General features: G+C 52.2%; 6 protein-coding genes across 6 annotated transcripts; 1 reads left to right on the forward strand and 5 right to left on the reverse strand.

Moving 5' to 3' along the window:
- Positions 1 to 122: 122 nt before the first annotated feature.
- J3458_019958 (uncharacterized protein) lies at positions 123 to 1,562 on the reverse strand (the record flags this gene model as incomplete). The annotated part of the gene is made up of 2 exons (XM_007814386.1): positions 123 to 1,209; positions 1,336 to 1,562. The coding sequence occupies 2 exons, from the start codon at positions 1,560 to 1,562 to the stop codon at positions 123 to 125; spliced, it is 1,314 nt and encodes a 437-aa protein (XP_007812577.1).
- Positions 1,563 to 8,364: 6,802 nt separating this feature from the next.
- On the reverse strand, positions 8,365 to 10,533 carry J3458_019959 (uncharacterized protein). Its single transcript, XM_066121783.1, has 2 exons — positions 10,444 to 10,533; positions 8,365 to 10,391 (listed from the first exon to the last, which is right to left on the reverse strand). The coding sequence occupies exon 2, from the start codon at positions 9,131 to 9,133 to the stop codon at positions 8,789 to 8,791; it is 345 nt and encodes a 114-aa protein (XP_065973400.1). The 5' UTR covers positions 9,134 to 10,391; positions 10,444 to 10,533; the 3' UTR covers positions 8,365 to 8,788.
- A 214-nt stretch (positions 10,534 to 10,747) lies between these two features.
- Positions 10,748 to 11,753, forward strand: CYP3_2 (Peptidyl-prolyl cis-trans isomerase H; the record flags this gene model as incomplete). Its single annotated transcript, XM_007814387.2, has 5 exons — positions 10,748 to 10,785; positions 10,854 to 10,879; positions 11,045 to 11,190; positions 11,240 to 11,377; positions 11,553 to 11,753. The coding sequence occupies 5 exons, from the start codon at positions 10,748 to 10,750 to the stop codon at positions 11,751 to 11,753; spliced, it is 549 nt and encodes a 182-aa protein (XP_007812578.2).
- A 455-nt stretch (positions 11,754 to 12,208) lies between these two features.
- J3458_019961 (uncharacterized protein) lies at positions 12,209 to 13,932 on the reverse strand (the record flags this gene model as incomplete). The annotated part of the gene is made up of 2 exons (XM_007814388.2): positions 12,209 to 13,585; positions 13,927 to 13,932. 2 exons carry the CDS (start codon positions 13,930 to 13,932, stop codon positions 12,209 to 12,211), a joined length of 1,383 nt encoding a protein of 460 aa, XP_007812579.2.
- Positions 13,933 to 17,043: 3,111 nt separating this feature from the next.
- On the reverse strand, positions 17,044 to 20,103 carry J3458_019962 (uncharacterized protein; the record flags this gene model as incomplete). Its single annotated transcript, XM_007814389.2, has 3 exons — positions 17,044 to 19,305; positions 19,384 to 19,614; positions 19,677 to 20,103. The coding sequence occupies 3 exons, from the start codon at positions 20,101 to 20,103 to the stop codon at positions 17,300 to 17,302; spliced, it is 2,664 nt and encodes an 887-aa protein (XP_007812580.2). The 3' UTR covers positions 17,044 to 17,299.
- On the reverse strand, positions 19,409 to 24,027 carry MRD1_2 (Multiple RNA-binding domain-containing protein 1). The gene is made up of 4 exons (XM_007814390.2): positions 23,697 to 24,027; positions 22,834 to 23,631; positions 19,677 to 22,590; positions 19,409 to 19,614 (listed from the first exon to the last, which is right to left on the reverse strand). The coding sequence occupies exons 1-3, from the start codon at positions 23,925 to 23,927 to the stop codon at positions 21,094 to 21,096; spliced, it is 2,526 nt and encodes an 841-aa protein (XP_007812581.2). The 5' UTR covers positions 23,928 to 24,027; the 3' UTR covers positions 19,409 to 19,614; positions 19,677 to 21,093.
- Positions 24,028 to 24,476: the final 449 nt, after the last annotated feature.

The raw sequence follows: 24,476 nt of genomic DNA on the forward strand, positions 1-24,476 counted from the left end.
TCAATTTGTCCCAAGAGGCGTCAAATGTGATATATATACGTAGTGGGGGTGGCCGATTTTCCCCAGTCATGTGGGCACGAAATGCTCCGTGGTAGTAGACCCAGTATAACACCCAGTCCACGTCACTGGCTAGCAGCTTGACGAGTGCCAGATTCTAGTTGTGCCGGTGTTACATTTTGGTTGGTTGCGGCTGATGTCGCAGGCTGCTGATTCCTTTGCCGACCAAATGGCAAGGCCGAGCGGATGGATGATAATATGCCGCCATTGTTAGATTCGGCGGGCGTTGTGGTGGTTGTGCCGCGCTCCTGCAGGCTCGGTTGTGTCCGAGATGATCTGCCCCGTGATCTGCCGTCACGGCCGCCGCGCATAAACGAAATGTCTCGAGATGATCCAGTATTGCTGCGGAACCAAGCGGACCGGAGACCGCTTGGCAGGTTGAGGCGGGTGTGGTTTCGAGGATCTAGGCCGTTACCATTGTTGGCACTGGCATCGCCTTCCTGATTGGGGCGAGGCTTCGGTGTGTAATAATCAGCCTTGCAAAGAGGGCAGCAGGCTCGCCTGCTGGTCAGCCAAGGATCGACACAAACAGCATGGAAAGCGTGGCCACAAGTAAGCCCTCTGACGTCGTCGTCGTCTTCCAGAGTATCAATACAAATGGCACACGAATCACCAGGCGCCGTGAGGCATTCAGGCGGCAAGGCAGCGTCAATGTGCTCGTCATCTTCATCTTCAGTAGACATTCTACGGAGCGGAACGGGTCCGTCTTCTTGTGCGCTAGAGGTCTGTGCCGTCTCGCCAGCCAGTTCTGACTCAGGTTTGGCCGCCTTCTCGTCGTCCCGCTTGTTCACGTCGGCGGCTGTGGCGGTTTCGGACTCATCAATAGTATGGGCTTCGGTCGAGATGTGGCTTTTAACAATTGCGACATCGGGGAGAATACCATCGGCATCGCGGATGCTATTTGCGCGGCTTGGCGGGACAGAGACACCTCCGGCAGTCGGCAGACCCTCCCTGGCCCGTTCTGATACCCAGGTTTTGTACTTCATCATGGGGAATTTCTCGTTTACTTCGTCCATAGTCATCAGTTTCTTCTCGCGACGTCTGCGCGGCCGGTGGACGGTCTCGAGAGTAATAGGTTCTCCCTCCTCGTTGGTCATTCTGGCTCGGTTGCGGGCGTTGTATCGGAAGCAATACTTGACACCGACGATGATCCTGAGATAGTATAAGCACTCGCCATCTCTAAGACGCCCCAGCGTTACCAAGACAGAGAGTAAATTGGTAACAAGGAAACAAAACAAGATCATGTACGCCATTTCGCCGGCTCCGGAAACTTCTTACCAAAGATTTGTAAAGACCACACCAAAGCCGAGGGCAACGAAGAAGAGGAGGGGCGAACTAGATCCTCCATTACTTGAACTGTCGTTCTTGGCAGGCGAAGTTGTAGCCGGAGGGGTACCGCTTGACGTTGGTGATTCGGTCGGTGATGGTGTTGCCGTTGCCACATCCGACACTTGTCTTGCAACAAGGAGGGCAGCCTCACCCAGCATCTGGGCGATGACAGCCATGGTGACGATTGAACGGAGAGTCGCCGAGGATAATCTCGAACGTCTGCGCAAAGGGATGGGATTCTAGTTCGGCATGGGGTACATAAGCCGACAAAGGAGGCCAACCGAGAGGTTTCCTTCAAGGTACCCCAGGTTCTATTTCTGGCGATTGCAAGAAACGGCGAATCCTCCAAGTTCAGTCTGGCGTCCGGGGCGTGCACCAGACGAGAGTAGAAACGGCACCTGGTAGGCGGCCAGGAGAGACGGGGTCGAGTCGCCCGCTCAACGAAAGTGAGAGAAAACGAGGGATCAATCAATCGCACGGAAGGCGAGGTGAGGTACGGCGAGCATTCAACGGTTAACGTCGCGACGTTGCGGATGCAGGCGTGCAACGGCGATGGTCGATGGGGCGTATGAGGGACAATGAAAAGAGAGGCTTTGGAGTTTCAATGTCGGGACTGAGCCGGGAGTGCAAGTGGGTATATGGGCAAAGAGGAGAGGAGAGGCGAGGCGGAGGCAAAAAGCCAAGGGCTGGCACACCCTGCGTCCAGGCAGTTGGCAGGCTGGAGGAGGTCCCAATGTCAACTGGTGCCAGCGCGGTAGCGCGGGTACTCGGACTAGTATAGTATCGTAACATACTAGGTAGTAGTTACCTGTTGGAAAACGGCTCCGGGCGAGTCAGCCGGTGTGTCCGCGACGGAGCATCCATTGAGCCGCGCCAGCCAGTCTCCTCCAACACGTTCAGTCTGCGTATCCAACTAATATTTGGCTTGCGGGTATACGACACGAGTGGACGCACTCAACGCACGCGATAGTGTATGGTTTCGGGTGTGAGGGATGTGAGGGATCAATGACGGCCTCGGATGGGGGTCACTGGCAGCACTGAACGAACACACACAGCTGGCCCAGTCTCAACGTCCCAACTTACAAGTGATGTTGCAGGGGGCCGCCAGCCGGCTCGACCGGGCTCAAGTGCGCTGCAGCGCTGCACATATGCTGCATCTGGGGCACCATCTGGGGCACCGCGAGTGGGCGGGTCGGCATACTGTGATGGCACTGTGGCCCCGAGCGCACCGCCAGTCCACGGCAGGTACATGCACAGGCTGGGCCGGGTACATGACTGAAACAACCCCTCACGCCTGGACCAGCGGCTGGCGCCCTCTCCGCTGTGAGAGAACGCAAGTACCGCCCGTTCGAAAGACATGTATCACCCTCGTGGGTCCTGGGACAAGAGTCTAGTACTCCGCACTCGAGTTGTGAGTACGGAGTAATCGGTATGCACTTCTGGTCCGGTTGGGTACAGGCACTAACAGGGAGCGGTCCTGGCAGCCCGCACGTTTGATTGGCCGCTACGACTCACGCACTCACATGTGCACCCTCGAGTGCTCGTCCATCACCTCATCCCTTGTCTTGGAGGGTCAAGGGCAAAGCTGCATGCATGAGCCCAGCTGTGCTGGTATTTGGCGTATTACGAAAATATCAGTGTTTCAACTGAATAAGCAGGACTGCATCTGACCGGCTTGTGAAGGATGGACGTGATTCACCGTTCCAAGACGGGGAATAACGAATGTCACTGGTATTCCAGAACCATTCCGGCCGGTCGACGAGGCCTTCGACACGGCTTGGCACTAGCCTCACGATATACAGGTGAGGTGTTCTGCACCAACGTTGGAGGCGCCAACGGGGTTTCACATACTATGCGAGCAGCTCGCCAGCGATTTCCGGCCTCATCATCTCATGATGTAATAACTGCACCATGAGATCCCCTGCGTCTATCGAAACATACTTGAGGCGGCTTCTCAATTCGATGGTGGAGTGATGAAACGAAGCTGCTCTCTGGTCCAAGGCCAGTGAAGTTTGTGGCATTCCCTCCATCATCACGGCCTGACGTAACATCCGGGGTATCCAAGTACCCACGTACCTGCTCAAGCGTGTGGAGGCACACCAGCATCGTCAGATCTCGTCAGCATCTGAGAGCAGACCCATGACTCAAACTGGCCACCACAGGGTCGCAGCGACCGCTTGCAGTTAATTGCCCTTCTCCAACGGCTATTATCAACGATACGTCAATGCATCAATTCTGCAAACGTCCATGCGCATCGTGAAAAGTAGACCTTCTCTCAACTTGCTTGGCCACTTGGGTACAACAACTTTGAAGTCAATGAACAACCTCTACTCCCCAAGTTACTCTTTCCCAAACGAGTAGCTCGTTCTTGCCAGAATGATGTCGCAGCCCGCACCGTCTTGCCGCCATCGTACTACGGCAAATGGGGATTAGGGACAACGCATCCGCCTTTCCGAAGTAGCCATGGTCTTTGCCTCGTCTTTATTTAGCCATGTAAATTTGTATCATCATAGATTCCAAGAGAGCCATTTTCATCAATTGCCCCGTCATTCTGAACGTCTTTTTTTGCTGACTCAACTTGTCGTCAGATTCTAATCAACTCCCGCGACATCGTAATCGACCAGGGCAACCTCAAATTCACTGCCCCAACCGTCTGATCTTCCGAAGTCCCCCTTTTCCCCTTTCAAGCTTCGCAAGGCCAACAGCTCAACTCCGGGCAGGCCGAATTCTGGGAAAAGTGGCTGCATCTCACGCCACGGCGGCTCAAAACGCCTCTTTTCTTACCAGCTGTGGGAGACGGAGCGTGTTGTGCTTTCCCGCGGTGCCTGCTTTCAGGACAAAACTTTGACGGCTAGGCCTGGGAAAGCTGCCCAGTCCAAGTTTTCTAACTGAGCTATTTCCCGTTGAGACGAGACATGATCTACAATACAGCTTGTGTTCACACGCGCGGAACAGCTGAGGTGAAGCTGAGAGCAGTGCGCGTTCCAGTGCAATGGGCTGGGGGATCAGTTGTTTCCGATGCTGTCATGTCCGCCACATTATCGAATGGGCACAGGCTCCCGGGGTCGGGAACCTCCAAGACGCACCACATCGCATCGCATCGCATCGCATCGCAATCTGCATCAATGTCTTTGACGCCGGGCCGCCCGTCCGCGAGCCATGGATCAAATACAAACTGTTTGCTTGTTCCGCTGTCCGCGTTGTAGTACTAGAACGAGCAACCTGAACCACATCGCTTTCCGCCACTACTGCAGCTGGGCTTTACCTGTCTCAGAATCTCACGAGTGTCACAGCTCGGCCCTCGACCCTTGTCACTTGAGAAGGAAGCGAACAGCTGGGCCAAGGTTTCGGACGCAAGAGCACAAACAGGAACAGGGTTGTGTGCTGGTCGTCGTGGCTTTGTGGACCTCTCTCTTCATCAGGGACACTACTAGTACAACGTTTGGCTGCATCGTGGCCCTGACGCTTGCATAGTGGATGCCAACTCGGCTTGCAAGCGTGGCTTAGCCACCAACATTCGTTCACTTCAGGCTTTCGAGCTCAGCGAATAAGTCGAGTTGAAGACTGCACTTCTACACACCCCACAGTGTCTTCACTCAAGCCACCTACTGTCCCTGGCATCATTTTCGAGCTTGTCTACCTATTTTATGTCCCCCGTCGCCCCGTTCGAGTTCGGCGGTTGTAAATGCGGCTGAGCACATCTGACAATCAAATGACGACGACGGGCTATGCATAGGCCGGTTGGCTAAATAGCCTGAAGGGGATCTAAGATTCCAAATGCCGGTTCGAAACGGCAAGCGCTGTTCCAAATGTCCCGTGACAGTGCAATTCAACTCGCTGCGACCGACGACTTCCAAGTCCAACGTCTCAGACTCAATGCCAGTTTGTTTGTGGCGCTGCCGCTGCCGCCGGAGTTGCCCCGATGAAAGCTTCCATGGACCTTGTACGAGCAGGAAAGGCAAAGAAGTTAATTAAACATTTCGAGTATTTGCCGTTGTGCAGACTGACTGGCGGGATACCGATTGACACGGACACATGTACGGATTACTTTCTGGCAACCGGGTTCGGACGCCGGGTGTGCGATTTCTGGTTCAATTTTGACAAACGTGGCAGTCGTATAACTACAAGGCCCAACTAACTAACTATATATCAAGTGAATGCAGATTGTCCCTAGGCGCATGTACAAGCCGCAAGACCAAGGATTGTGTTGTGGCACAAATGCAAGATCAAGGCACAAAGTCGACATTTGAAGGCGTGCAATTGCGAAACACCTTGGGTGTCAACCAATACGCACCGTTGCCCGAATTCCCGTCATCGGAGCCTTGTATCGAGTGTATCGGTTGGACAATTGCGTATTCAGCCTTTCGCGCACAATCTCAAGCATAGCCTCCTCAAGCACGGCATGAGCGCACACCAAGTTCTCAGCCATGTCAAGCTTCATTATCAATTTATCACCATTCGTGGCATGGCATATCAAAGCCCGCCTCGTCCAACTAGTTGCTCCGTCCCCGCTTCTTCCCATCACATCACCTCATGGCTGTGCAGAAGCCTTGACTCTACCACACGACTCCTCACCATCTTACTGTTTGCAATCTTGGCACTTGGGCCAGCTACTTGGCATCTATCTGTCTATTTACCTACCAAGGTAGGTGTCTATTCAAGTCGTAAAACCATCCACTGCACAGCCCTCGGGCACTGTCCAACAAAAGCCCTCGCTGTACGGAGTAGAAAACAGTCGTATGATTGTCATCTGGAACTTGCGCCGCGTCATTCACACCATTGTTAAACATATTTGTTTGATATGCCGCCAAGTGCCGAGAATCATGAGCGCCCCCGCGTCCCGTTCGAGTAGACTTTTATCTGTAATTTGTCCTCGGCAGAATCGGCAGTGTACTCTCAAGTCTCGCTGACAAAATGTACAACGCCACCCTTGCCATGTCACGACAACCACATGTAGCCAGACCAAAGCCGTACTCCACGTGACTGGCGTTGCGGAAAATCGGGAAAGGAAGGTAGCACAGTCGTTTTGGATAGTGACTGTGTTTGATTCGTACGAAAATGGCTGGGGTGATTGAACCTGTTGTTCATGTTGATTGAGATTGCGGCATAGCCAATCCGGGTAGCGAGTTGCGAGTACAAGTGTGACGTGGATTTTGTAGTCGTAACCTCTTCATTAAAGTTGAAACAATGGAATGGATGTAAACTCGCTATCGAGTGCTCTGGCCGGCAAGTCCAACTGGAAACATGGCCATAGTCTGCACAGACTTGTACATGTGTAGGGTGATCCAGATGCCTCGCTGCTTGTAGGTCCAATTGGACCTCTATCTAGGGCTCATGCGTGTCTTGGATGTAATGGAGTAACGAAGCTTCTGGCACTCACTTGCGATTACCTCTCCTTCGCAGAGATGGTGCGTGACGAAGCCTAGCAACAAGTGTCGATTGAGTCTGCTTTTAGATCCCCCCCCTTTTTTTTTTCGAAGACTCAAACCTACCTAGATAGTATAGAGCAACCAAGCACCCCAGACTTACTTTCCATAACCGCTTATTCACAGAGATGGTAATGCATCTTTCAAGTCTTGCTACCTGTCAGGTTCAGTCAGCCTCACTGCCTGCTTGGGTCCGGAGCTGAACATGGGGTGTAGGAAGGTTACGATATCAATGTAGTGACATCCTTGCAAAAAGCTGGTGACGCAAGCTGCTGGGTATAGACGCTTCGTTGCTGATATGGTCAAGCTGGGCTCGCCGACACTCAATCCCGACCACATGAGCCGGGAGGCTGCCATGCCAAGGACAAGGATCTTGCTATTCTATGCTGGTCATTGTACGTAGGCGCTGCTAATCGGTGCGGTATCAGTTGTGTAGAGCGTCATATGATAGATGCTCCCCCGACGTTGTGCTTGAACAAGAAGAATTACGGCGTACGGTTATGCCTCGGGTCTCCCTTTGAACTTTGACCCTTTGTTAGTTTGAAGCATCTAATGCACAGCTGTTCATCTCTGCTAGCCAAATAGGTTCATTTATCAGTACTTCTTGTCTAGGCTATGATTGCTCACTTGTAAGCTCTGGCACGATAACTGAAAATTGCGTTATGAGGCCTCACAGATCCTCTTCTAGCCGCAGCAACACCTATATGAGCAAGTTCTTGGCTCAAAATGCGCATACAACCAACCAATGGCACCTTCATCTTCTTAATGTTCAACTTGACCCATTGGCCAAGTCACGGTTGAACCAGCAAGAGATACAGGGTGATAGATCCCTATCTATCCGGTCCGACTAGCAATGGTCAATATCTCGACAACTCTTGTCGAGGCAGAACCAAAAGAGGTCATGTTTAAAAGTTAAAGAGAGTTGACTCACCATCTGCAGGTGCTCTTGATCCCCATGACGGAAATTCAGTTCCTGCACTAATAGCCGGCGAGGTGGGCAAATAAAGCTCCTGACCCGAACCATGGTTGGGCATGAGCAAAGCCCCCCTCGCACTGCCTACACACAAATCCTCATGATGTTGAAAAATAAAAGTGCCGGCAGGGGGTTGAAACGACAGCACCACCCGGCTGTCCAACGCCTCGTTTTCCAAGTTCAGCTGATAGGTATTGGCTTCAACGGCCTCCGAGCCTATAGAGCCCTAGGGTAATCCAAGGGGCTTTCTCACGCCGCGGGTGACGGTCTAGTATTAAACCTGGCATATCTCCTGCAAGTCTTGTACGACATAAGACATGTACCCTGCAGAGTGTAACTTGATTGAGTGAGCGAGAATTGCGGCCTTGCTGGTTCCAAAGAAAGCAATGTGACCCTAAGACGGGAGGTTTCCACTGTTGGGTGCTCCATGCAGATGGCTTCAGCTACACTCTTCTCCTCGTCTCAGGATCGACGAGAATCACCTTTGCGGTTCAGGCAGGCAGTTTATCGTTTCTGCCGTCAAATGAACGGCTTCGAGTGTGGCAAAAGCTTACTAGGAAGACGAAACCATTAAATTACCTCGGTCTTAGACGGTTGAGACGGCTGTTGTGGGCGAAAGCCGTTAATCTTCAAGCCCACCAGGGAACTTTGGAGAGGCGGAATCATTGGATCTATAGAGACATGTTTAGCATACGGTTTATAAAAAGCCTGCAACGATACCGCGGATTCGTTGGGCGAGTTCGAAAATGTCTGGAGCAAGGGACTTGGGTCAATGCGGAAAACAGAAGCTTCCTTCGATCGCGGTTGGGCTCTCATGGATAATATCGTCCAAATGGGACTCAAGACAACCTGTTTGGATAAAATTCTCGACCGAATTGTGAAAGGGGCCGGCTCTACCCAGGTTATTTATTCCTTCATAACAAACCTCTTCGGGCAGGTGTCTGCGACAGGTCCCTCTATTGCAACTCTAGGTCCTGCCACCGTGGTAAGTAATTCGGGTATTTTATCTCGCCACTGCGTTGAAGTATCCTTGACTGGAACAAGCTTGTTTCAGGTCGATGTCTGACCGAGCTGCCAATCGCGAGGGACTCCCATACGGCCATGGCCATTTGATCATGGAGGAATAGGGCGGGCTCCTGAGAAGCTGTTGATCATGTTTTTTTGAAGCTACCCCGGTTTCTAAAGGTTTCGTCAGCGATGCTGAGCTTGGTGTGTCTTGGATAACGGCAGATGCCGCAAGGGCAAAACCATGTCGATGTGCGACATTATATATAAGCTCTGAGAGCGGAATACATGTTATTACTTTTTCCAGGCACACAATTAAGATACCCGAGCCGGTTGTAATCATGACAATTTGACAACCAGCATCAAGCTTACGAGCGGAAAGCTTAGCAGTGACATGTTGCAGCTGAGGCACTCCGGGAGCAGGCACGAGACGGCCATCTTTTCGTTTCCGCCGATAGCGACAATGTCAAGATTCGAGATACAATCGTTGGCGCTCTTGTGCAAAATTTCAATGTCCCACGTGGTTATGAGCTTGGAAAAGCACGGCCTCATTGCCACCTTGTTCAAGGATTGGCACAAAGTTGCCATACAGAAGCAGCATCCTGCTCCTCTGAAAAGCCCTCGACATTTTTGATAGAACTCGTGTGGAGCTATTTGCGGGTCATGAAGGAGCGTGCAAGCTAATATTCTCAGAAGATTCAAAGACTTGAGTGTCTACATCCGACTCTTCAATACGACATGGGACGCTGACACGGACAGACTCATCATGTGTCAGACACTGGCCAGCAAACCGAACGAGAATGTCTTTCTTGGGCACAGCAAGATTGCACTCGCGCTAGGAGTTGCCAACATTCAAATTCTAGAACACCAATAGGGCGCTGCTTTCGTGACTTGGGGGGAACCTGGACGACGGTACACAGATCGGTTCCGTTTCCCAACATGGTTGTCATGGTTATTCTCACAAGTTGCAAAGTCCCAGATGGCCAAGACGTGTAATAGGGGAGAGACGGAGGGGTTTGGGCCATTGTTGCTGCTTCGATCCTCCGAAGACGGCAGCTGACTTTGGCTCGTGGGAGTAACTTCACCCGCACATGGTCTCTAGCCACATGTGTTTCTCCGGGTCAGAGTGAGTATACGCTTACATGGACCCTCACTCTGCCTCGTAGGGCGCACGACATGTAGTGTCCTTTTTTGCCTCCACCTGCGTCTATCACGAAAACCTGTACAACCTACCGACTAAGAAACGCAAGACGCCACGCGAGCCTTCTCATACCACGTAAAGAAACAATCCTTGGCTCCGATCTGAGCCAGAAGTAGTAAGGCCATTCTTGCGTGTTGTCATCGTATTGTCGAAAATGGCTTTAAAGTTTCTTTGCCCCGCCCGCCTCCGCGTCGCGAATGCGTGCCCGTTGCGAATAGATGTGCCCATCACTTGGAGCTAGACTCCTCCTGGAGCTGGCTGTATCTTGTTCGGACGACATGGCTGACCGTCTGGAAACCATCACGTCCTATTCAAGGCTGCCCTCAGACTGGGCTATCATTTCTGACGCTCTCCTCAATGGATGGGAGGCACCTTGTAAAGAGAAGGAAGGGGGGTGAAGCTGTGGCATGTCATGAGCCCAACGCCACACAGGTGTAAGCAGACAAACGTACATCTGATACAAACATTCTGCCACGGACCTCCTAAATGCAAACTCGCAAAAGTCCAGAGTGATTTGTAAACAATGTACTGATGCAAGCTTGGTGGACCAACTAAGAAGTTGGTAGAACCAAGAAGCTGAACCAGTTGTGGGTTCTAGAAGATTGTTCTGCCAAAAAAGCTCCGGCGCTTCAGCGCTAGTCCGCTTTAGTCCAAATCTCAGAAACCCAGCGCCCTTCACAAAGGAGCCTCACGCCTCATCAACCACAGCACGCCAGGCGCAAGCACATAATCGAACAGACAAAGCGGCCGACAGCCATGCCGCCGACACAGCTACCCGCCTCAGGGAACCCCCTGTAAGTAGAAGATCCTCTAGTCGCAGCTTGTAAAAAAGGACCTCCTGAATTTAGACTGATGGCAGCAGGGTCTTCTTTGACATGACGCTGGGAGGTGAGTATCCACGGATAAAAGGGCCGCCCAATTTCTCAAGATGAAGACCGAGAGCCGTCGTGGTATCTAGCGATATGCAAGAGAAGGCGCGGCACCTCATTCACACTCGTTATCCAGCGCCGTTTGGCCCCCCAGCACTGCGCATCATGCTAAAGCACCCGGCAGGCGAGCCCCTCGGCCGCATCACATTCGAGCTCTTCAAAGACGTGGTGCCCAAAACCGCCGAAAACTTTCGCCAGTTTTGCACCGGCGAGTCCAAAGACGCGCAGGGCAAACCCCAGGGCTACAAGGGCTCCAAGTTCCACCGCATCGTACGTCTCTTTTCACGCGAACACGGCAAGCGGCCGGCTAACTCGCCAGATCCCCAACTTCATGTGCCAAGGCGGCGATTTCCTCAAAGGCGACGGCACAGGATCAACGTGTATATGGGGCCTGAAGGCGTTTGAAGACGAGAACTTTAAGCTGAAGCATGACCAGCCTGGCCTTTTGTCCATGGCTGTACGTACACTTTGCTCCTTTCTCCCCCCCCCCCCCCCCCCCCCCCCCCCCCCCCCTTTTCCTGAAATTCGTTCTCATCTCAAGCTTGTCTTCTTTTCTCTCTGTGATGTCTCTTCAGACACTTCCCGGTTTATTTTCCCACATGAGAGCATCCGTCTGACTCGCGCTGCCGTAGAACGCCGGCCCCAACTCCAACGGGTCCCAGTTCTTCATCACCACGGTGCCCACGCCGTTTCTCGACGGCAAACACGTCGTGTTCGGCAAGGTCGTAGATGGCATGGAGGTCGTCCGGAAGATGGAGCACACCAAGACGGGGTACAAGGGCAAGGACGTGCCGAATATGGACGTGGTGATTGCCCAGTGTGGAGAGATGTAAGAGTTGCTGGACTGGTGGCTTTTCAGGCGTTGTGTATTATGCCAGGCAAAGTGTGGTTTTTTTTTTTTTTTTTTTTTTAGACAAAAGGTACTAGTGAAACAAAGACTGCGTTTGAGCTCCCTCGCTGGGAAATGGTCATTCGGTATTCGGTTTACCATGGTCTACGTCGAATGAACAACGTCACGACGACGAGCAGGACAGGCATTTCTCAACGAACTTTATTTCAGATCGCATCCCTATCTATCGCTGACTGGGCCCAGCCCCGACATGTCCCCTGCATCTTCCTCCAACCTCGTGTTGTCAAAACGATACGTGAAAAAAAAGAAAAGAAACCAAGAGAAGAGAAAAAGGTACAAGTATATACAAGCGAACTTGCAATGTACCACCCAGTCATGTAATCTACCTGTTACCTTGTATCCTTACCCAAGCCAAGATTTGTAGTGACCCCTTTAGGCTTAGAACCATCTGGCCCGACGCCGGTCATACGGCGGTGCCGAGGACACTTGCTTAGCGGCAGAATGCTGCCCTGGAGTGCCGGTCGGATAGGCATTGGTAAGCCTAAGTATCGATTGCTCCGGGGCCGGTTCAGATCGGCGGACCTTTTTATTGTCGTCACCGACAGTCTTGAAGACGGTAGTGATGAGCGTGGTAGGAGGCACAGTGATATATTGCGTGACGGTAGCAACAGCGCCAGCGTTGGAACTCGCAGCATCTGAACCAGCCGTCGGGGCAGGACCAGAAGCGGGCGCCGAAGCAGGAGGCGCAGAAGCGGGCGCCGAAGCAGTAGGCGCAGAGCCCGTGCCGCTATTCCCGGGACCACCAACATTGACCTGGAAGTTGTTGGCCATCTGGTCCTGGACACCCATGGAGTAAACGTTCTGCTTAGACACCCACGCCTCCTTTCCAGCATCCTTGCCCGCAAACTCCTTTGGTTTCTCGACAATCTTGATATCAATCACACTGCTGTAGCTCTCATTATGGGCAATGGCATCCATGGTCCACCCATTGGGAACCTTGTCGCCGCGCATAAACGACCCCGCCCATGGATAGAGTCCATCGGCAGTCTTGTCCATGTCAATCTTGTCTGGGTTCAGGCTCGGCCAGTCCCAGTACCAGTAGATGGTGTAAAAGCTACCAGGCTTCAAGTTGTCGGGAAGCTTCAAATCAGAGTGGCACGCCAACTCCTGTGAGTTCTGGGCCCCATTGTCTTTCAACTTGGCGACGCGTTGGTTCGTGATGTCCGCAGTGTTAGGCTGGAAGCACCGACCATCGTCGTAGTTTCTAGTTGCAAGGAGGACTCCTCTCTTATCACCACCGGTGCCGTCCTTGTTCCACACGAGATGGACGTCAAACAGGTTCTCTTTTTCCTTGGGCTCGCTGGTGCCGTAAAGGTAGACGGTGCCGCGGTTCTTAGGCTTGTTGGGCTGATTTTGGGGCAAGGAAACATGCCCGTTTTCGAAGTGCATGAGGGCGATATGGTCTCCGGGGGCGGCTTCAAGCACGGGCTGCTTGGGATTCTCTTCGAAGGGGAACTTGTTCAAGACTTCTTTACCGGAGTAAGCTGCCGATCCGGTTTGAGGCAGTAGCCACTGGGGGATTTTGTCGTTCCAGCCGGGGTCACTGCGAGGCTTGAATCCTCGTGGGTAGCCAATGTGCCCGACCATTGTGCCATTGGGAGCAATTACGTAGGCGTACTCGATCCATGAATGAGCAGATGTCAAGCAGGCGAGGCCCAGCAGGGAACCGAGACGGTACGGGTTGCCGTAACGAGATTTGAGGTTTCTCATCGTGGTTGACGCGGCGGGACGTAGCGGGACGTAAGGGGGTATATCCTGAATTTAGCGTCTTTCTATAAGTCTGGCGTGAGCCAAGATGGGTTTTTTGCTTTTCCAAGTAGATGCAACTGTAGATGCAAATGAGTGTCTGCTCGTCTGTCTTTCTGTTTGGGGCCAAACTGTTGAAATGTTCGCAAAAGTGTATTTCTCACCGGGAGAAAATCGAGAATCGAAATAAATCAAGAAACTGGAGTAGAATAGTCGACCAAAAAAAAAAAACTTTAATTTTCCTGGCAGCAAGAATCGAAAAGACGTAGTATAAATCGATCAAAATGAGGAGAGGTGGTCAAAAGTGATCAAGAGGTCCCGTCGCCGGCAAGAAGTAGTTGAGCGCTCACGGTCATGCACGGCCTTGTTGATTGTGCGCTCTCTGAACACAAGATGAAGAAGAGTTGGAGAGAAAAAGCAAGTGGCTAAACAAACAAGAAAATGAAAAAGAACAAGACTCAGAGCTGGGTGTTTTTGTCAAAACATTGAAGTGAACAGCCGGCCGTTGACAGTTGGCAGATCCACCAGCCAGCTGGTGTGCCTCGTGGTTGCAAGGCCCAAGCAGCGATGTGAATAGACCGGAGACTTGGTCGTTGTATGGTCTACTTGGACTGACGAATGACGCAGGTTTGTTTGTTGAATCAATGGTCGAGGAGAATGAGTAATTGCAAATGCTGGGCGGGAACACGGAATGGGAAGCCAAAAGCCAAACAAAGAGTCAAAGTGCAAAGCCGCAAGAAAATCCTCAGCCACCAGAACACAAGAAGAGGAGAAAGAAGAAGAGCTTGGCGAGTTGGTCATTCACCGTTCATGCATACACCTTGGGCTTTTTACCGAGCCATGGCGACTATTGTATACCAAGTCAAGCTGTGTTGGTTCACGACAGACAATGACGGGGGGAGCCATGGCCCGACCGGAGAGTCGGCAGTCGGACAGAATCTTGGCACAGAACAAGAGAAAATAGACACAAAGTCTCATGGGAAGAAAGGCTGTTTTCTGCATGTTGGTTCGGTCGTTAGAGGCGAACAGGCCGGTCGCCGCCGGGCCTGTCTGGAGCGGAACTCGTGAGCCATCGTCGTTGCGCCCGAGTCTGTCTCGCGGATTGCGGTTCTAAACAGTCGAGGCAGCATGATGGCCTATCGTTGCCTCGGAGGACAGCAAATATCGCACGCGGCAGACCGTCCAGGCCGCGGCCAGGTTGCGGTCAAAGGGGCAGATGGAGAGCAAGGCTAGAGTTCTGCACAGGTTCACGGGGTCACGATGCCATCCAATGTTGCAGCCCAAGACGCACGCACCCGAGGCTGCTGTTTCAAGGCGATGCCTGCACCACCAGCTGCCTCGCTCCTGCCCAAACAGCCGGGCGGCCAATCCAATACGCCGCCCAACGCCATCTGGACTTCCCGGGCTCCACCACGCGCCTAACGCTGCCCCCGTGGGTCATTCACCGTTGCGAACCCGCGCCTCTCCCGGCCCACGACTGGCTGTCATTCGTCCATCGTCAAGGCCTCGCGCTTGATCGTGAATCTGGCCCTAATGGAGTCATGCCTGTCATCGTCCCCTGCTCCTGGCATTCACCAAACGTCAAATATCCCGGGCTGTGCTGTCCAAGGTGTCGTATGCCTGCGGCCTTCTCTTTCGCCATTGTTTCCCTTTCACAAAACATCCGTCCTTGTCACGACATGCACGACACAAACCTGCTCGCTCGCTCTCACACGCAATTCTTTGTGCAAATCCTTGTGCAAGAGCAAGCGCCGGCCGTACCTTTGACCGCCTTCACTTTGTGTTTTCCCTTTTTCCTTTTTCATGCGACCTGTTGCAGGAGAGTAATCTGAAACGGCGGCATCCGTGTTCCTGAGGACTATATCTTGTGCAGTGTGGATAGATGTGCTACGCAACATGGCGACTTACGGCGTAACAATCAAGCAAGGCCTTTTGGAATATCGGTCCTTTTCTCCCTCTAGTAGTCACACCTTCTTTCACAAAGACGAGGCTCCTTGGATACGCGCTAACTGAACAATATGCGAGGACAATGACAGCCTAGTCCAGACGCGACGGCAACAAAGCCCGCAGCTGTTATACGTGAAGCTGCAGATGACTGGAATTCGCCAGAGGAGCCATGATAAATTAGGGCTCGTCCTCGAGTATACCCATCTCACCTGACTACTAGCCACAGTCAACACAGCCGATTCGAACAGAATACGTTCAAGCCCTTGGCCTTAATTTGCGGTGAGAATAATCCATATATCCAACCCGCCCAATTTCCACGCATACCTGCTCCGAAGCGACAAATCCCAGTCCCACACTGGAAACCAACACAACGAGGAGCCCAACAACGACTGTAATAACTAAACACGAAGGATGAACCCGCTGTCCTCTTCATATCGGAACCACCAAACGACAACCACACATGGCCCTCTCTCACCAAACACCCCGTCCACTTGCAGCGGCAAGGTTGTATCGGCAGGGCCACTTACATGCCTCGAATATAGCAAAAAAAGCAAAAACATGCCATGTACCCGTTCAACCCGGCCCGTAACCACCAAACATTGCCACCGCCGACAAAAAAAAAATCAAATAAACAATAAACAATTCCATTTACCAATACACTCCATCTCAAGGAAACATGCACCCCGAAATGCGCGCAAATCCAACTCACAGCCCTTCCCCCGCCCTCAAGTCCAATAGTCAGCTGCACTCGCAACCCCCTTTTCCAGCGCCCTCGCGCGCGCCCACGACGGACGCAGCCCAGCATTCCTCAGCGTCGCCCACGTCAACACAATGCCCGTCTCCCTGCACGAGAAAAGCACAAAGAATGCAAAAATTCCAACGGGGCGTATTTCTGCCCGAACCCTGAATTCCAGTCGTCATTGTTGCTTTCCTGCCGCATTCCCCTTCCCTTTCTGCCACAAACCCCCACGCGGGTCTATTCTTTGCTAGGCACCATTGTTCCTCTGCGGCGTCTTTTATTTTTTCCCCAAGTCTGCAAAGCTACCAAGGCACACCAGTCGTTTTTACACGGACAGAACCGCGCGTCTAGGTCGCCGCACTTAAAGTGCCTGCATGTGGCGGCGCGTTCGCGTCACGCTCTGCTGCACGACATGTCGTCCTTCTCCGCACTTCAGCTCTGCCCGCTCTGCCCGCTCTGCCCTCCCTTGACAGACCACACGCCAGATAGACCAGGGGCTTCTCCGTGCGGGTTCCTGGTTCCTGCATCCGCTCCACCTGTTGAAGAATACAAATTTACCAAAATAGTCTCGCCTCGAGGGTGGTCCCCTTGTCTAAAAGGGCGTGGAGATGAGGCAGGGGCTCCAAATATTGAACTTTGTCTTGTACTCCTCGCCTAGCTAGCTAGCTAGCTAGCTGACAACTCCCGAGTTTCGTAATACGTCACAGGCCCAGGGGTTTTATGGTGGTCTTGGTGACTGAGAAACAACCACTCACATCAAGCAGCATAGGGGCAAGTATCATGAAAAAAACAACCAGACTTGTTTCAAAATTGTAAAAGCTCATAGGTCTAAGTATGTGGTATTATCATCATCCAATCAGAAAAATAGTAGAGAAACAAGAACATGTCCGTAAGAATACTCCTCCAGCGCCCAGGACTGAATTGTTCCACCAAACACCAGAATTAATACACATTTCCATACAAATTTCCCCAAGTCTTGTAACACATGCGTCTCTATGCCAGATAGGGCGCCTACATTAGTTTCGCATCAATCATCGTCACCATCCAGCAGTGACGGGCACATGAACATCCATCGTCTCTCTCCGTCTCTTGAGGGGTCGAGGACTCCCACCTCGCTCATGGGAGCTGGGCGCTGTTCCTGCGGATAAGGGCCAATGTGGCGGAGCCCACATGGCACCGTGATGATCTCCCGCATGGGTTTCGACCTTGGGAATACTATTTGGTCCCCATTCCGCGGTGGCGCTGGCTGGCGCCGAAGCTGCTGCGGACCAGCTGTCTAGGGCAGACATGTCCCATCCCTGCATGTTGTTGGTGTCCACGCCAGAGTTGTCGTAGACGAGCTGGTTGGGTAGTTGGAGCGAGGTGCTAGCAGTCATGTAAGTGTTGACCGCTGTGTTGATTGGTTTCACCTCGGAGAACGACTGCTGTCCGTCGAAGAAGGGCTGGTTGTTGTTGCCAAGGGTTGTTGGCTGGCGATCGTGTTGCGGTGGCGGACCGGTCGATGGGAGGAATGCTACTCCATTGTTCGGCGCCAGGTTGCCGTCAAACGAGCCACTTCTGGTATCAAAGCTGGCACTACGAGCATCGAAACTCCCGCTTCGGCTATCAAAACTCCCAGCGGGATATGCTGGAGGCAGAGTTGCGGTTGGCGGTGGCGTGGCTAGGCCGTTAGAGAACGAATCAAAAAGCCCGATGCTGTTGTTGGGAGTTTGCAGAGGCGGAACATGTGGCACATGAGGCGCGCTGCTGCCTTGGTCCCAGGAGTTGAAAGTCTCATTCATTGCTGCTGTCAAGTGTTGGTTGATGGTTGGAGTTGGTGACATGAGAGCATCTCTAGAGACGTTTGCAGTTGGATAAACCAGTGCCTTTTGCTGATGATATCGAGACATTGGGTCATTGATAGTTAACCATCGCCAGGTAGTCCCAGCAGGCTTAAAGACAGGGTTGTACTTGTGCCACTGATTGGTCGTGTTGAATCTCCAAAAGATGATTGCCTGGCGAGTCCACTGCGTAGAATCGGGCGCGCAAGACCAGAGCTCCTGGTACATGGCCACCTTGCAAATCAAGTCGCTGCCAGTCAGTTCTCGGCGGGCCCAGGAGGCAGCGTCGCCTTCATCCTCGGAGCGCTTGCGCTTGCTACCAGCCCTCTCGAGGTCCTTCTTGCCGTCGCCATCCGCATACTTGCGGCGCTTCTCCTTCAGGCGCTGGTGCTCAACATCAGGATATTGCACCGCCATGCTAAGAATGCTGGCCCACTCCACTGCAGGGAAAGGAACGTGAATATCCTGACGAGGGCGAGTGTGGCACTCGCATTCTGCCTTGGAATCGCTGCATCCACGGCGGTGGATTCCGCTGTCATTAGTGTAAACGCCATGCTTGCCCTCATCGCTGTGGAGCTCTGCGGGTCTCGTGAGGCGTGTGATGCACTTCCACCGATGGTTCTGCAGAGCCGGCTGTGTAATAGCAACTTCGACAAACCCTGTGAGCTCCGATCCAGAGGGGAACTTGGCATGTTCGTGCAATTCCAAAGTGGCGCACATTTCTAGCAGCAAGCAATCCTCGTCTCTTGAGGGAAGCTCAAGAGTCTCATACATGGCAGGGGCATCCTTCTGCCATCGACGGGTCACAGACTTGGCGCAGGCGGACGTGGTTCGGTCAAGAGATCGGGTGTATTCGTGCAAAAGAACGTCCTTGCCAAGGACGTTGGGACTGTCGTCACAGTTGGTGTACTTGTTCAAGTGAGGGAAGGACGCTTGGTCCAAGGGGGTATCATGAGCATCGTAGGCAACATCATCCCGAATCTTGATATCAGAAGACGAAACAAAAATTTCACACGTCTTCGGTCGTGTGCAGATGGATGACTGCAAGGCCAAAAGCTGGGAGAAGTACTCATAGTTGGGTTTGACATCGGGAACTCGGCCCTCTGCCAGAGCCGTAAGAACAGGGTTCGACTTGAATGACTCCTGCTCTTCTTCGTCATAGTAGTCATCCGAGTTTGTCGAGCCAGGCTCCTTCTTTTCCTCTGACGGGAACAAAAAGTGGACTGTGGCGACTGGGTTAGTATTCCATGTCTCCCATATACACAGTTTACAAAGAATGCATGCCAAGACGCATAACTTACAGCAACGAAGATCTTCGAAAAACTTCTTCACTACTTGCATATGGCTGGACACTTGTTTGCGTCCCATCTGTTCGATGCTTTCATTACTATTATCGATTCGGAAAATCTCCTTGCTGCCCAAGAGAGCGACGCAAATCACAAAGATGTACTCGCTAATCAGCATGTTGCGGCCGTGGAGTTTGCCTCCCATGGAGAACTTGCGGCGGCCCATGTGAGGCATGAGTAGTACAGCTGACGCCAGCTATTAGCGGACTGAAGTAAAGCTGGTATCAAGCAGCAGGGCAACCACTTACAGTCGACGAAGGCATCTTCGAGCTCCGGTCGACGCCAGACGCCACCCTTGTCCTTTTGGGTATCTTTGTGAGCTTGCCTGTTACGATACTGACGGAAAGCTGGCCAGAAGTAGAGAGGATTGACGGAAGTCTTGGGCCTTCTCTGAAAACGAGCCTGTTGACGAGGAGTCGGGACTCTGTAAAGGCAATCGAGGGATTGTGACGGAACCATGGGAGCAGGAATAGTGGTTTGCATAGATGGTGCTAAGGCCACCTGATTCTGATAACAAGAGACTAGACCATTAAAGTTGTGGGATTGAGCATTGCCAGTGGACTCTCGAAGAGGTAGTCTGCCATTATGGATACTACGCCTTGTATCAGCATAGTCTGGTGACTGTGAGTAACGCTGTGATGACAGCACTGGTCTTGGCTGAAAGAGTGAAGACATGATAACTGCAAAGGCAAAAAGAGTGGCACAAGGAATGTCGATGAGACCCAACGAACGAGGACCAAGCCCGCTGAAGCCGGAAAAATGCCTCGGGCAATGGCAAACAAAGTTTGAATGGGAAGATGAAGAGCGAGTTGGAGAGGACAAGATATGTAGAAAGGAATTTTGGGATGTGGAATGGTGGTCTAAATGTATGATCTGAGGAGAGTGATGGGTTCGACTGGAACGAAGCTCTATTTCCCGGGAGGATCTAAGACTGTATAAATCCAAGACCTATAGGTGGAGGACGACGAGCTCCAGCGGATCATATTGACAAAGGGTTGACAGAGCTACCCATCTTTTTTTCGCCCCTCAACCTAAATATCAAGATCTATCTACAGAACGCCGAGGAAGGCAGGGGGGATGGGATGGATGAGGCGCCCGGGGTGGTCGAGGCAGTGGGGGATGGGGTCTTCGACAGTTCGTCACTAGCTGGCATCCATGTCTGCGACCAAAAGAGACGAGAGCTCCGGCCAATGAAGGTCTTGTCGTAAAACCCAACGGGCACATGGTAGCTAAAGTGTCTGCAGCGGCCTGCATCGAGGGCGTTGGGACGCAAGGGAGGGTTGAGCGGGTCCAGCACACCAAGGCCCGTCATCGCCTCTCCAAGAGAAAGACACACCTTTAGAGAGGTGTTGTCCAGGCGGCCGCAGGTATGCGAAAGAGATTACCGTCAGACAAGCAGACAATTTCACAGCCGTCCGCTCCGAGAATCGAATTCTTGGTTTCTTGGAGTCGGCTCATCAACACGCGATGTTTGTTGTCGGCCAGACTCGCGATTCCGTGCGTCCAGGCGGCTCTTCGAAGCGCACACACTGCCCCTTCCCAAGGGCAAGAAAACTTTGGGCTAGTGAAGATAGGGCAGAAAATTGATCAACTATAGGCGCTGTACTGTCCGGTGCTGCCTCGGCAGGCGGCAGCCAAATAGTATTGCTCTGCCTCCTTGTTACACTAAGTGTCGAGTTCCTCCTCGTCGTTGCCAATAGTGACTTTTTTCCTCCCTCCGCCTGTAAGTCGCTGAAGGGCTACTTTATTGACTTGGCCCCCTACTTTGCGCTGCATCTTCTCGATTTCTTCCTCAGCATCAACGGCCTCGGCCTCTGCAAAATCTAATACTAGGCGGCGCCCGAGAAGATGAGTGTCCTTGAGCGCATTTAGCGCGTTCTCCGCTTCTCGAGCAGTGACAAAGTCGGCGAATGCAAAGCCTCTTGCGGTAAAGTCTGCCTTTTTCGGAACGCGAACAGATCTAAGCTGGCCGTACGTCCCGAACAGTGACCGGACATCTTTTTTTGTGGCTTGGAAGGGCAAGTTCTTAATGACGATCTTGGTCCTCTGGGCCGCCGCCTTTTTTGCTCGATCTTCTCGCCGTCGTTCTTCGGCCGCATCTTGGCCCTTATGCGAGGCTTTCACGCCCAGAGTGTGACCATCCAGTACGTGCCCATCCATTGCCTTGAGAGCTGCCTGAGCCTGCGTCTTAGATCGAAACTCGGCAAAACCAAACCCCATGCTAAGCGTTTGGCCGGGTTTCTTGGGGTCCATTTTCGTCTTGACCCTAGCTGACACGAATCCGTCGAGAGACTCGAAAGCCTCAGCCAGCCTGCTAGTGGTTGTGGCAAAGTTTAAATTGCGGATAAACAGAGACGTCGTTTCCACCTCTTCCGCCTTATCACCGCTTGACAGCAAGTCACTGACCGTAAACTTTTGCACCCCTGTTGCCTGTTGATCGGCTGCCCGGCTGGTCTGCTCAAAGATGTCGCCTCTGAGCAAATCTTTGGGCGCCTTCTCCAGGAAAAGTACACTATCCTTGATTCGTCTGTATGCAAGCTTACCGAAAGCGGCCTTGGCATGGTTTGCTTGTGCGAACTGGACAATAGCAATAGTGCCCGTTGGGGGCATGAGAACTCTAAGGACTTGGCCATGCTCCTCAAACATTTTGCGAAGCTCCTCCATCGTAGTCCCGAATGGAAAGTTCTTTACCAAGATGGTGGTATCACCCCTCCTCTGCGACTTGAAGGCGTCCAGGTCCACCCCATTGGCCGCAAAATAAGCCTTTGTCTCTTGGATGACTGTAGTCTCTGCAATGGCCTGCTTAATGGCGGCGTCAGCCGATGTAGGATCAAGCAGCTCGGATTTTGAGACACCCAGTCGGCTGGCAATAGAGGCGTTGACAGCATCCTGGCTCATGTAAAGGGAGTTCCAGTTGAAGCTGCTGGAAGCTGCCTCTGCTTTCTTACGTATCATGTTTTGTTTCTTCAAAGGCAGCTTAGATACGCCAAATTCATCCAATCCCTGCTCCCGTTTTGCATCGGCTGGAATGATGTGGAGGATACGCCCTTGAAAGGTTACCCCATCCAGTGCCTGGAATGCCCTGACCGCGTCAGATGAATCTGTAAAAAGCACCATAGCAAAGCCCTTTGTTGCCCCGGCAGCAGTCAAGGGCAAATGAACCTGGACCAAAAATAAAATTAGCTTTTCATGTGTGTCGTAGAGATAAAAATAACTATAGGCTCCAGTATGGCTGTGTGTGATCAAAATATAGGCTCAGAAATCGAAGCATCTACTAAAATATTCGCCCAGGTTCACATCATATACCGAGGTATAAGCTGTCCCTATCATGGGGTTCATCATTGCGCCTTTTCGGAAAGGAAGTCATGGCAGGTGGAGTGGATCGGGTTTCATTTACACACATACCTCTTGAAGTGTCCCGAACTTGTCAAATGTCTCCCGTATATCATCTTCAGTGGCGCTATAAGGCAGGTTCCGCACGAAAAGCCGAGATGTGCGAGCGATGGCGCTAACAGCGTCTTCCGTCGCAGTCTCCTTGCTCGTGGTCACATCAGCAGTTGTGTCAGGTGTCACCTCATCGGAGGAATGCGACGATAATCTGTCATTCTCCATGTCTTGCTCTGTGGTACCATCCACCGGGCTTAGCACTGCTCCAGAGCCAAGGTCATCAGGATCAACTAGGTCCAGCAGCCTATTAGTCCGAGATCGCAACCAATCGTCGTCAGTAACGCCAGTTGCCGATGGACCCTGATCAGTCATCTCTGAATCAATTGCTTCAGCCTTGTTCTCACCAGCCTCCTCGATATCATCTTTGGAAGTCTTCTTATCCCTTGGTGGCGGTTGTCGAGTAACGTTGTCTGACTTGTCCTGGCGGGGCTCTATCCTTCTCGATTTCTCTCTTCTCGACGGAATTTGCTCATACTCGTCATCACTTTCCCCGTCTGGAACAGCGACCTCCCCGTGATTGAACGCATGATCTGCTTCAACGGCAGCAGTCGAGTCATCTGCGACGGCGCCTTCTCGACCAGAGCTCATGACCTGGAGGAACTCCCGCAGCTTTGGATCAGCAGTTTCCTGTTCCTCTCGCTTTCGCTTCTTGGTGTTTACATCATGATCAGAAGCTGACCTCGGAGTAGTATGATCTCCGGGAGCGCCGAGGTTACAGGACCAATTGTGTCCTTTTCTCGGGGCTGGGTCTGAGATCTAACATTCCATCAGCGACCATCATAATGGATGGTAGGCAACACGAGACACGGGGGGGAACTTACAGGCCGTGCAGTCTCGACTGATATCTTAGACATGCGGATGTAGGATCGATTGAAGTATTTGACAGCGCCAGCCGCGTCATCCGCACTCTTGTAGCCCACATATCCTATCCGACGCTGGGGGATTAATTTGACGTCTGTGATCTCTCGATTTCCGGCGGAGAAGTGTTTACGGAACTCGGCCTCCGTAATGTTGGGGGGCAGGCCCTTGATAAAAATTCTGGAAGATGACATGACAATGATTATGAAGAGGAGAATGTCGTTAGGTAGGCTGAGTGTCAAGTCATGCTGTTGGTGTCCGCCCGCAGACTGCCTGATGATGGTGATGAGGAAGGGACCAAGCAGCGGGTCCAAAAAAAGTTTGGTTGGTCCTTTTATCGTGGCCGCGTATCAGTTCTTCCCCTTGGTCCGTGCGTGCAAATGTCCTACACTCTAACCTACCCTAGAACTGCTTCTTTTTCGAAATTTCGGGAATGCGGCATCGTTGCGTGGCAAAGAACATGTCTATGCGTGTTCATGTGCAATTGAATCATAGTATAAAGCGGCTTCTTTCTTCCTCGTTGGAGTTAAAATCCTTACGTAGTCTTTCATGGACGTTCTGGAACAATGGAGGGTTTCTCTGCCAACATTGAAGAGCTCTATGGTCTGTACTATCCCTGAGGGATTTCATTCCTATCGCTACATAAACATTAAAGTGAATCACTGTACACAAATGCCTGACTAAAACGAGACAGAAACTAGAAGTAAAGTGTGATTTCTCGATTTTTAGCCTAAGAAGGAAAC

Source organism: Metarhizium acridum, assembly GCF_019434415.1.
Source record: "Metarhizium acridum strain ARSEF 324 chromosome Unknown scaffold_568, whole genome shotgun sequence".
Taxonomy (NCBI): Eukaryota; Fungi; Ascomycota; class Sordariomycetes; order Hypocreales; family Clavicipitaceae; genus Metarhizium; species Metarhizium acridum.